A 12,411-nucleotide genomic window follows, 5' to 3' on the forward strand; every position below is an offset into this window, starting at 1 on the left:
GTACAGAGCTGATGCTCCAACCAGGACACATTGCAGATCATGCAGGGCAGCTACATGTTAGTGTGACCCTAATATAAAATAAATTGTGCCCATGAAGATTCAACTCCCAACAAATGTAGCTTCCTACATTTACTATTTCTGGCGGCAGCTGCATAGTTCTAATATGGACTTTTAAGGGGCCTTAAAAATGCAATATTATAGGTTAACTTCATTGGGTTCCCTTTAATTCTGGCATTATGAAAAAGGAAACAAGTCACTAGCCACTGCTTTTCAGCTCAAACTTTATATTGTATTCCTCATCTTCTCCTTCTCATTTCTTTTCCAAGATAAATCTTTTTAAGCCTTTCCTCATATGGAAGATGCTTCATAAAATAAATGCAGTTGTTATTTATACCTTTTCCAGTTCTGCTATATAATTTTTAAAATGAGCACAAATAATTTTATTCAAGAATTAAATATGCAACACTCCTAGTGATTTATACAGAGGCTTCTGATCTTTCCTGTATTATTTCTTATTCTTTTCCTAACAATCTGTAGAAACATTTGTTATTTTAGTGGCTGCCCATGTTGAGTCAACATTTTTCAGAATGCTATCCTAAGATTATGCTAGGATCATTTTCTTGACTGGTAATAGCCAATGCTATATAAGCATAATATGATGATATTTCCCAAGTGTGCATTCCTTCGCACTCATCAAAACTAAGCATCTATATTTCTTGTCAATGGCGTTTCCAAACAATCTTTGCTTATGGAATTCAACACATGGAGATGAAAGCAAAGTAGTAATAATATCCCCCTCTGTTTATCTATCTGTGGCTAGATTGGGGAAATGCAAGGTCAGACAGTGCACTGCAAAAGCAAACATACATAAGGAAATAACCCCATCTTCATTTTGGGCATATGCTACAGATGTAACACAAAGGCTGCAAAACAGCTACTTATATAACACACAGTTCCCTTATGACTGCATAATGAACATCTGAGTTTTCTCATATCCTCAAACTATAATTCAGATAACTAGCATTTTTAAAAGTATATATTGTCTTTGTAGAAGATTGTACACATACAAAACAGAGAAAAGCAGCCAAGCAGAAAACAAATGTATTTAGTGAGGTTGGAGTTTGAATTTTTTATGTCTCCCTATCTCTCCCGCGCATTTTTCATCAGATAAATGCCTATAAAGAAAACTCAACCCATAACTGAGCCCAAAACATCACTCCAGGCCTGCCAGATGCAACTGCAGTGGAATTTTTTAAAAAAACTGTACCAAGTTCTTTTTTATCAGGGAAGAACAAGCAGATTGTTTTCACATGACAATTTCAGTAGAAAGCATAAAAGTGACATTTGGAGGTGTTAAAGACAAATTCATGTTTCATTTATAGCCAACTGAATCAGTCTTCCACCAGTGTGCAAATAGGACCGGGGACATACAAACCAAAAGGTGGCACTTTCATGCACACACACAAACACCCATCAAGAGAACTGGAAGCTCTTTTGAGGATGAGAGCAATAGGCACCAGTAAGACAATGGATGTAAAATCACTCCAGCCTCTAACACAGAGGTTAGGTTTCTCCCTTTCAGGATTTCTGGCTGGGAAAAACAGTGAAACCTGTCACCGGGAGATGCAAGTCCCTCTGGGATACAACAGTTCTGCTTTTGCAGAGACAGCATGCTGTCCCTCCACAAATCAAGAACTAGCAATTACCAGCCAAAAGGTTTATGGCCGAATAGGGATACATCAATCATTTCCAACCAAGGGAAGTTAATTCAGACTGAAGCCCATCACAGAGAAAGGCCCAGTACAAGGTGGATAGTTACCCTTGCCCCTCTATGACTCGCCTTTACCCAAACTGATCCTTTAAGGAACACAGAGTGAAAGCCCATGAGGGTCATAAACCCATATGCAATTCCAGCCCTTTGCAATTCAAGGCAACTTCCAGGTAGGAAAACCAAAACCAGTCTCTGTCAGTCTCTTACCCCCCAACAATCCGTGTTCAAACAGTGGCCACTGTAAATATCTCATTTGCATGAAAAATCTGTCTCAGAGGAATTCATTCACACCAGCAAGAATCGTGTTTTAAATGTCTAATTATCTCACATCCTATATGCTCAAGAACTCTTCTGCACATACCCTCAATTTCCAAAAGGGTGGCAGGGAGAGGGGGGAGGCAGGAAGAGCCTGTAAATGGTGATGTAACTTTGTAGAAATAATCTGTTCCTCTGGAGTCCTCTAAAATCACTACCCAAGACAAATGCAGGGTTGTGCAGTTGTTTGTTTTAACTGCCACCTTCCCACCAACAGCCCAATACACGGGATCAGGTTCAGTCAAGGGTTAAACAATGCAAGAAGTGAAGCCAGGGCTGGCGGTACAAGATGCGGGAGTGCCTGCAAGGGAAAAGAGAACATGCTCCAAAATCGAACTCCTTCTGTAGCCAAAGTGAGGGATAAGACAAGGAAAAATCAAACCCCGAAAGGAAATAGAAGCGGGGGGGGGGGGTGTTCAAAGCGGAAAAAACTGAGACATCGTTAGATTTCTCTCTCTCTCTTTTGCCCCAAAGCTACAGAAATAAATCAACTTACCAGGGTCGAAGTGCGAACTGAAGGCAAAGCTGGGGTTGAAAAATGAAGCCGACATGACAATAGCCAAGAGATTTGCCACCATTCCCATGGCAAAGCAGAAAAGTGGGGGGGGGGGGTTTACGGGGGGGTGCGGAAAAGGCAGAAAGAGAAACGGGGGTCCAAAATAAATGACAGAGGCGGCAGGCACTAGGCAGGTGAGACGGTGGGAAAGGAGGGGGGCTAAAAGCTCTCACAACTCCAGAAGTTGCACCGGTGCCACATTAAAAATCACCATCTCCTCTCCTCTTGATAGCACAGCCAGGGAATTCAGTACTGCAGCTCCTCCTCTTCCTCCATCATGTTATTATCCCAATGCGTCTCCTTCAGGTATTTTTTTTTTTTTTTAGCAGATTGCATCCTCCATGGGAAGATTAAGGGAGAGCGGGGGTCGGGTTGCAGTTGCCACCGTTGCAAGTGGTAGCATAAGAGAGTTGCTTTGATTTTTTCATTTCATTCCATTTTTTTATTTTTTTAAGGGCAGCCACGCTGGCTTTCCGGGCTGGAAATGCAAAATAAAACAAGCTAAGGGGAAAAGAAAAAGCTGCCTGCCAAATCAAATTGCACCTGAGCTGGTGCAGTCTCCGAAAGAATGGATCCAGCCTTGTGTGTCTTGCCAAAAAACAAAACCCCACCACACACTCACCGCCCCCCGCCCGCCACACAGGGGGAAAGCTTTGCACCAAAACAAGAGCCTCTGGAGAGGCTGGAGCGGTGAGGGGAATCACTGGCGGCAGCAGTAATGCCAAGGCACGAGAGATGGCTGCAGAGCGGCTGCAGCACTCCAGAGCAGCTGCCGGTGCTAGTGGGAATGCAAAGGAAGGAGCTGTTCCAGTGCTGACCCTGGGCGAAGCAGCAGCAGCAGCAACAGCAACGCCATCTTGCTCTGCCCTCCCCGCAACACTGCAGTAAGCGGCAAGGAAGCGGCGGCCGGCGGGGGGGGGGGGGGGCGCGAGGGAGCCGGGCAGCGCTCGCTCGCTCGCTCGCTCAGGTGGCACGGACTGGCGCGCGCAAGGGTGAAGAAGGGGCGTTGCTGCACGTGCAATCAAGTGTGACCCGGGTGAGCTCACGCGCACTCACGCCACACACCCTTTACTCAAAAGCCGGGCGGGTTGCGCGCGCACATTGCACAATCCACACAGCCCTTTGGCGCACACACGCTTCTCATCTACATACGTGCTACAGATTCCTTGGCGCGCGCACACACATGCACACCCGTGCGCGCGCCCGGTCTATGTACACACCAGGCGCGTGGGACACCCGCACAGCATTCATGCCCCTACCTGCATAATGGAACACCTGCGCCCATCCTGCCCTAGCCCCTCGGTCTGACGCAGCTTTCTGGAGCGTTAGCACTCTGCCTAGCACTGCCAGAAGTCAGCTTGCTTAAACAGAAATAAATCAAAGTGTGCATTCTAGAACTAGAGGAAACAGTGGTATTCAATAAACACCCTCACACACGTGTGCTCTCGCGCCTATATTCCTGCCACCTTCTAACAGATCTGTCTGCACACACAAAAGCACGTGTGCAATTCACATGTCCTGGTTACGATTCTCGAGTGTGTATCAGACATGCATATACTATCATGTCTGAAACAGTTACAAGCACACATTTATTCTTTGATGCAGTGTCTGAGAGGAACCAAAGGCTTTGGCACATTGTACATGCATAGAATAGCTCACAGTTTCCATGTACAGGCAGTGGGACAGACACACGTCATTATTTCAGGGAGGATTGCATGTAGATAGATGACGTATAGTCTAAATCCATAATGTCAGAAATGGCATATTTCCCAGTAAAAAGGAGAAATCTGCACATTGCCATGTATGGCAATAATTCTAAATTTGTGTATTTCACCAATGGTGCCCAGTAGATGTTCTCTGTACACTGAGTGAAATACACACCTGTGATTGTCATATGTGGTTATCTACATGTAGGTTTTATGCATGTTTTCCCATATTGGAATGTTTTCCATGCAGGAAACCTGTAATTTGTGAAGCAACTATTATACACACAGTCAAAGAGGGGGGAAACAAACCTGAACCTCAACCTCATTTAATTGCAAAACTAAGGCATAAAGTTTTGAAAACATAAGCAGCAAAATGCATTATTTATTATTATTATTATTATTATTATTATTATTATTTAATAATAATAATTTTAAAAGCAATAATATGCATTATAGAGCAAGTCATGCTTGCAGTGGCTAGCATCATTGTCACTATTCTGTGCTGAAATGTTTAAAATTAGTTTAAAATATCTGAAAAGCAAAAAATGAATAAGTATTAGAAGGGAACAAAAGGTCACAGGGTCCAGCACCCTTGGTGAGGCAGTATCAATCCATCCATCAGCTTTCCTGGATCAGGGATTGCCAAACTGAGTATGGCTTATCAGATGGCTTGCCCAGCGGACTCTCTAAAGTCTCAGTTTTGAGGAGCACCCACTGCTCCCCACCACTGCCACTCATTAAGCCTCCCCAATGCAGGATTTTGCCACAGGGCGGCCACCCACATGCTGACACCAACCCTGAGCCATCTCTCTCCCACCATACAACTCAGGCCGCACACACTATGCAGCACTGCAGCAAGCAGAGAGAAGGCACGCTGCTGAATGGCAGCTTATAGGGGGGAAAGAACTCAAGATGACTCATGTGAGCGAGCTTAGCCACACACTTCAGGAGAAGACAAAGATAATAAGGTAATTAGATGAAATAGCAGCTGATGCTATGTATTTTAAATGTGGTTTAGCCTTGTCTTTTAACATGTTTAACTTTATTAATTTCTTAGTTTACATTGTATCTATTTTACTAATGTTGTGAGCCGCCCTGAGCAGTAGTGTACTGGAGGGATGGGGTATAAATATTTTAAATAGATAAATAAATTTATATTGTATTGTAATCCACCAAGAGCACTCTATTAAGACTGAAAAGGTGGGATATAAATCAAAAACATAATACATAAATAGATGAGAAAACAAATTATTATTATTATTACATTTCATATCCCGCTCTTCCTCCAAAGAGCCCAGAGCAGTGTACTACATACTTAAGTTTCTCCTCACAACAACCCTGTGAAGTAGGTTAGGCTGAGAGAGAAGTGACTGGCCCTGAGTCACCCAGCTAGTATCATGGCTGAATGGGGATTTGAACTCGGGTCTCCCTGGTCCTAGTCCAGCACTCACCATGCTGGCGGAATCACGGTTTTAAAGTATACTATATATCAGTTCCATATCCCTAAATATTAACCACATAATTATAAGCTCTCTTTTTCTCCCCTCTCCTGCCATTGTTGCATGGTGCTCCCCCTTCCCACACCATCATTCCCCCCACCATTATCCTCTTTGATTATTATTTACTCCCTGATTGTTGTTTTTAATATGAAGCAATTGCCAGGAACCGTCCCCTATACCCATTGCCATGTTTAGTTCAATGCTCAAACCAACAAATAAAGCACAGCATGTCTCCTGTCTCATTGCAATTGTGGGATTCTTAAAACACACACATTTTAACAGCATGGGTAGAGGGACATATTCCTCAAACATTGTTACAACAAAAAATAATAATAATGTGAAATGGGTACCATACACTGTACGAAAGACTGCAGTGAAACCAGCTATCAGGTTTCATGCTTCCGCATTTTATTTTTTAGTTTATCATATTTCTGTACCACTGATATGTACATCTCTAGGTGGTGTATATTTAACACAATATTAAACAGAGTTTTAAAAGTTAAAATTTCACAAAATAAGGTAAACACAGAGCCGGGTCTCACGATCCGTGAGACCCGATATTGCAGGGTGAGCGGGAAGGGAGCCCTGGGCAGCTGGATTGGCCACCCACACGATTGCCGGCTCCGTGACGGAGCCGTCGGGGGCTGGGGGCGGGGCATTCTGGCGAGACCCCGGGAACCAGGAGGCGGCTTTTTGCCTCCCCTCCGGGGGGGTCTCCTCGTGAGTAGGCGTGGCGCAAAGCCGCACCGCGGCTACTCACGATCTAGAAAACCAGGTTTGCGGAGTGCTCGCTCCGCAAACCTGGTTTAAGGGCAGGGGTTCTTGAACAGGTTACTCGCTCTAGAACCACTGGGCTTGCAGCTGAGCCCAGTGGTTCTGACGATCTACAAAAATTGGGCTAGGCTCTCCTAGCCCGATTTTTGCAGATCATGAGAATAGCCCCACAGTCTCACAAGAAAAACAAATTAAACCATTTTAAAAATTAGTTCCAGTTAAAAGCCTGAGAAAACGTGTATCTTGAGGGTCTTCCTAAAAGCAAACAGAGAAGGAAATGTTCTTATTTTAACAGGGACCATATTCCAGAGTCCCGGGGTATCCACAGAGAAGGCCTGGTCCCAAGTTGCCACCAAACAAGCTGGCTGCAACCATAACCGAACCTCTCCAGAAGATTTTAATAGGCAACAAGGTTCATGACAAAGAAGGTGCTCTCTTAAATACCCTGGACCTCAGCCATTCAGGGCTATATAGGTAATAACTGGCACTTTGTATTTCGCTCAGAAACATATCAGCAGCCAGTGAAGTTCTTTTAAAATCGGTGTTATATGGTCCCTTCAGGTTGAACAGAGAACAGTCTGGCTACCACATTCTGTACCAGTTGTAGTTTACATACAAAGGCAGCCCCATGTAGAGTGCATTACAGTAGTCAAGCCTGGAGGTTACCAGCATATGCACCACTGTTTTTAAGTTAATTTACCTCCAGAAATTGATGTAACCGACATGCCAGCCAAAGCTGATCCTGGCCACTGCCTCAACCTGATAAACCAGAGAGTTTTGGATCCAGGACTACTCTCAAGCTATGTGCCTGATCTTTCAGGGGGAGTGTTACCCCACCCAGAAAAGGGAAATCTAAACCTTCTCTTGGGTCCTGACCCCCCACAGTCAGTATCTTGGTCTTATTTGGATTCAACTTCAGTTTGTTATCCCTTATCCAGCCCATTACCACCACCACCCAGCAAGCAAATAGGGAAGTTGTGCCATTTTCTGATGAGGCTGATATGGAAAAGTAGATCTGGGTGTCATCAGCATATTGATAACACCCTGCACCAAACCTCCTGATGATCTCTCCCACCAGTTTCATGTACATGTTAAAGATCATTGGAGACAGTATGGAGCCTTGTGGAACTCCATACTTTAGTTCTCATTTTGCAGAGCAGCATTCTCCAAGCAACATGTTTTGGAATCTATAAGAGAGGTAGGAACAGATCTACTGTAAAACGGTGCCACCCAATCCCACCTCTTCAGGCAATCCAGAAGGATACCATGGTTGATGGTATCAAAAGCCGCCAAAAGCAGAGGTGCACCCAGGTAATTTTGAAGCCTGGGCCTAAAGGCCTTTGCAGGCCCCGCTCCCCTACAAATTAAGCATAATCATGCTCTGCCAGGCCACCACACCACCCAGGACAGACTAAAGAGGATTTGGAGGTCTCTAGGGGCTGTAGAGGCCCTGGACTCAGCCCCAAAGTCCAAGGGTAAGAGCACCTGTGGCTGAGAGATCCAAAAGGATCAGTAGAGTCACATTCCCTCTGTCGATAGCCAACTGGAGATCATCCATCAGGCCGACCAAGGCAGTCTCAACCCCATAGCCCACTGGAAAGCTGGTTTGAAATGAGTTTGCCCAACCATGGAAGATTAGAAATGGGTCTGTAATTAGCTAGCTCTGAGGGATCCAGTGCAGGTGCAGGTTTCTTCAAATAAGGTCTATTTAAGATAAGGAGGCATCGTGCCCTCCCTCAGAGAAGCATTTATAATATTTACCAGACTGTCTCTGATAATCAGTTACCAGATGACATAAGCCAAGTTGAGCAAGGATCAAGAGAACAGGTTATAATACGCACAGACCGAAGCAGTTTGTTCACATCCTCGGGAGTCAGGATGCCGTTACTGTGGAATCCAGTTCGGCCCAAACATGAGAGATTTTATCTGCAAAAAAATCATTAAAGATGTCGCAGAGAGTGACTGATGGTTCCATGTTCAAATTCAAGGAGGAGGGGCATATACTAACTCCCTCACAACCCTAGACAACTCTGCTGGATGTGAATATGTAGAAGCAAGGCAGGCAGCTCACCTCAATGATTCTGCAGCATTTACCACTGAATAATTACTAATAAACATCTGCCCTATCTTCACTATACCAAACACCTAATACACGCTTGGTGGGAAGTAAGTAACTGTTGCTGTACCATCTATATACAACTCTTGCCATGTATAGTATTTTTACCCGGTTTTCATACACAGTGTTTGCATTCCACACATCTTGACTCTCTACTCTTATCAGTGATTCATATGTTCTCCTTTGAGGAAAATGAAGGAAAGGGCATCTGAAAGCTTCTCCACTGCACCATCTTAGTTTCACTGGGGATCAGATAGTGGAGGAAATGGCAGTGGGGCTGGTCTGGACAAGTAAAGTAGAGAGACGGTTACATGCTGTTGTGATGTCACCATGTCACAATGAAATGGCACCCAAATCTAGTAATAAGGCAATGTGGGCCTGTATTTGCAGTAAGCAAGTGTGGGAAAATCTTCCACACTAACTGGAGGTTGTGTTGTGATGTTTGAAGCAGGATAATATAACTTGTGAATGGTGGCAATACTCATTCACTGAACTAGGAAAAGATTCCTGAGTGATCATTAGAATGTTTGAAAAGGCATGTGTGGTTTCAGCCAAAGCCATGTTATACATTATGCAGAATAAGGTAATAGAATTCTGGACTGCAGCACTTCAGACTGCAAAGGAGGGATCATGCAGGGATGGCCCATAAAGATGACCCAACCTCAAGTGCCCATTTATGGCACCTGAGGCAAGGTGCAGAATGCTGCCTTGACCCTCACCTCTGGTGGGGACCAGCCGCCTTTCAAAACCAACCCTTGCAAGCTTTGAATGTGCAAGGGGAGCAGGTAGGAGGGGAGCTTACTACCAGCCTCCTCTTTTCTCCTTGCGCTTCTTGAATGTTTTTCAAAGGAGTATAAGGAGAGGTGCTCCTTGCAAAGTTTGCAAGGGTCAGATAAATCCTCCAAAGCTGCTCTGATGGCAGCATCAGGGGGCATTTTGCCATTCTGATGGCACTTCTGTAAATAGCCACTTGAGGCGACTGCTTCACCTTGCCTCATGAAAAGGCCACCCCTGCTCCACAGACATATCTCTGTGTGGTAAACTAGAAAGCCCAAAGAGAGCGATGCTATGAATTTCTCTCTGGTATGGTAGTTTTTGTGTGTGCCCTGCCTGTGTGTATTTAAAAAACAGACAGATTCCCCCACCTTCTGTATGATGCAGTACAATCTAGGAAACATTGACATTAAAACTACCAACCCAAACCCTGAAGACATGTGCTATGCTGAGTTGAAAACTAAAGTGACCCTTATAAAAGCCTCTAGCTGCTGTGGGACTACAACTCCCATCATCCCTAGCCCTGGTGGTGCAGTGGCAAAACTGCCGCCCTGTAACCAGAAGGTTACAAGTTCGATCCTGACCAGGGGCTCAAGGTTGACTCAGCCTTCCATCCTTCCGAGGTCGGTAAAATGAGTACCCAGAATGTTGGGGGCAATATGCTAAATCATTGTAAACCGCTTAGAGAGCTCCGGCTATAAAGCGGTATATAAATGTAAGTGCTATTGCTATTGCTATTGCTATTATGGGAGTTACAGTCCAGCAACAGTTGAAGAGTCTCAGGTTGGCCACCCACACCCTAGAAATTAAGCACTGCTAAACACTCTACATTCATAATATTCTCCTTATGCAGGCGAGACTGCTTATTATTATTACTGACTGACATCCAGACTAAATTACTCATGAGCAGTGCAGCTGAAATTAATGGTATAAGTTAGTCTTGACTAACTTGCCCCATTAATTTCAGTGGGACTACTCATGAGTAATTTAGTCTAGCTGTCAGCCAGTATTATTTATACACTATTTAATATACTATTAGTTTTCAACCAAAAACGGTTCTCAGAGTGTTTTTTTATCTGTTCTCTGCCTACATGTTCCTGGACAAGTACTTTTAACTGCATTCAGCTCCTCTTTGCCTTCTCTGGGATTGTCGTGGGGCGGGGCAGGGAAGGAGTGCTGAATCTGTACAGTGGAGAATAATAAACTTGACTTGCTTTAGGCAGGGACTGGCACAATTATAATGGCACAATGTTATTCAGATTCTAGGATGTAGTGACCCTTACACTTCTTGGACCATTGGACCGTTGTCACCAAGCAAAGTTTATAATGTACTAGAATGCTATTGTCACCACTTTGGATCCCACCGGATGAAGAAACTGAAATGCTTTTATTTATTACATTTCTATTCCCTTCTTCCAAGGAACAGAGGGCAGTGTCCATGGTCCCCCTCGGAGGACCTACCCTGCTGCCACCACCCATTTTATCTTAATAACACCCTGTTAAGTAGGCTAGGCTGAAAGAGAGTGTCTGGCCAAAGGTCACCAAGTGTGTTTCATGAGGATTTGAACCTGGATCTCCAAAGTCCTATTCTGATACTCCAACCAGAGGAGCTGCCCATTATGGCAGATTCTACTGATAAGGTAACTATGGATAAGGTCTTGCCTTTTTCTCTACTTTAGCTAAAGTGGCATTTTGGTATCAGAGTGTGCCTACAAGACCAGATGTCTACCACAGGTAGACAGCTTCCCAGTAGGGATGTGCACGAACCTGTTTGGAGGCCCTTTTACGGGCCTCCAAACAGGTTCAAACACCAGGGAGGGCTCCTGTCCTTTTAAGAGATGCACAGAAGCGGGAATTTCAGCAGGTGCAGCTTTTCTCCCCCCACCCCCCAAATGGCTAGCTGCACCTGCTGAAATTCCCTCTTCTGTGCATCTCTTAAAGGGACAGGAGCCCTGTCTCTTTTTCCATCTGACCATTCTAATGAGGGCTCAAATACTCAATTAACATGTTGAGTCTGGGCCAAAGCATAGATAAAAGCTGACTAAGACTTTGCTGTCCTGAAAGCCCTGACATTTTAATTAAAGCACTTACATACCCAGTAACTGAAAACTGTCAGCAAAGGCAAGTCCCCTTGCCATGCAGTTGTACAGTTTTTAGCACGGGACCTCTCTTTCCCCACTGCCCATGTTAATATTTAAAGTTGAATTTGCGTGCACTATTAAATTTTTCAAAGGAGTGAAGCTTGCAAAGAACATGGCGCTGCGGATGTCATCTTGCCATAAATAGATCTTATGTTAGGGGAGAGAGAGGGAGAGAGAGAGAGAATTAAAGGTATCCTTGCGAATAAATGTTCTCTGAGAAGCCGTCTTGGTCTTTTCAAGCTCATTCTCTGCCTTCCTGGGGCACAAGATAATATTGCATTGTATGCAGCTACAATTCCTGCTTGTAAAACCAGAGTACAGAACTCTTAATGGGTGGTTACAGAGGCAGTTAGCCTGAGTGGGAGCACAAATGCTTAGACCACATTCCGCTTTCAAACACTATTCCTTTTCAATAACAGGAGACAGCTACCTCTTCAAAGTTAGGAGAGGTGAATTTCATCCCGTTTTTGAGACAAAACTCCAGCTGGAAGATGTGGGTGTGAATTTCAGAACTGCAGTCACCTACAGAATAAGAAATATTTTCAATTTTGCTCAGGGCCTTTCCAGATTGTTTTTTTAAATTAAATGCTGATCTAGCAATAGTAGCACATGCAAAGAAATAAACAGGGTAAACTTGCTGCAGAAGGGCAGGGAATCACGTCTCTGATGTATTTTAAAGTGGGGGGGGGTCATGAACTGCAGCACTGGATTAGGGAGCACACATCCTAAAACTAAAGGAAGAGGGATTCACAAAATGGT

The 12,411-nt window shown here is 44.3% G+C and overlaps 2 protein-coding genes across 6 annotated transcripts in view; one reads left to right on the forward strand and one right to left on the reverse strand.

Moving 5' to 3' along the window:
* The window catches only part of AATK (apoptosis associated tyrosine kinase), a 114,639-nt gene extending 111,113 nt beyond the window's left edge, over positions 1-3,526 (reverse strand). For all 4 annotated transcript variants that reach the window (XM_053297053.1, XM_053297050.1, XM_053297049.1 and 1 more), the window contains exon 1: positions 2,583-3,526. In XM_053297053.1, coding sequence (XP_053153028.1) covers positions 2,583-2,670 — 88 coding nt within the window. In that variant the 5' untranslated portion in view covers positions 2,671-3,526. The remainder of the gene's footprint in view (positions 1-2,582) is intronic.
* Positions 3,378-12,411, forward strand: part of PVALEF (parvalbumin like EF-hand containing) — a 38,892-nt gene continuing 29,858 nt past the window's right edge. Inside the window, exon 1 of one of the 2 annotated variants that reach the window (XM_053297067.1) lies at positions 3,378-3,526. In XM_053297067.1, the coding sequence (XP_053153042.1) occupies positions 3,378-3,526 (149 nt within the window). Of the gene's footprint in view, positions 3,527-5,191; positions 5,317-12,411 lie in introns of those variants that run through there. The other variant, XM_053297068.1, reaches the window with a different exon arrangement.

Source organism: Hemicordylus capensis, chromosome 2 (assembly GCF_027244095.1).
Source record: "Hemicordylus capensis ecotype Gifberg chromosome 2, rHemCap1.1.pri, whole genome shotgun sequence".
In the NCBI taxonomy this organism is placed as follows: Eukaryota; Metazoa; Chordata; class Lepidosauria; order Squamata; family Cordylidae; genus Hemicordylus; species Hemicordylus capensis.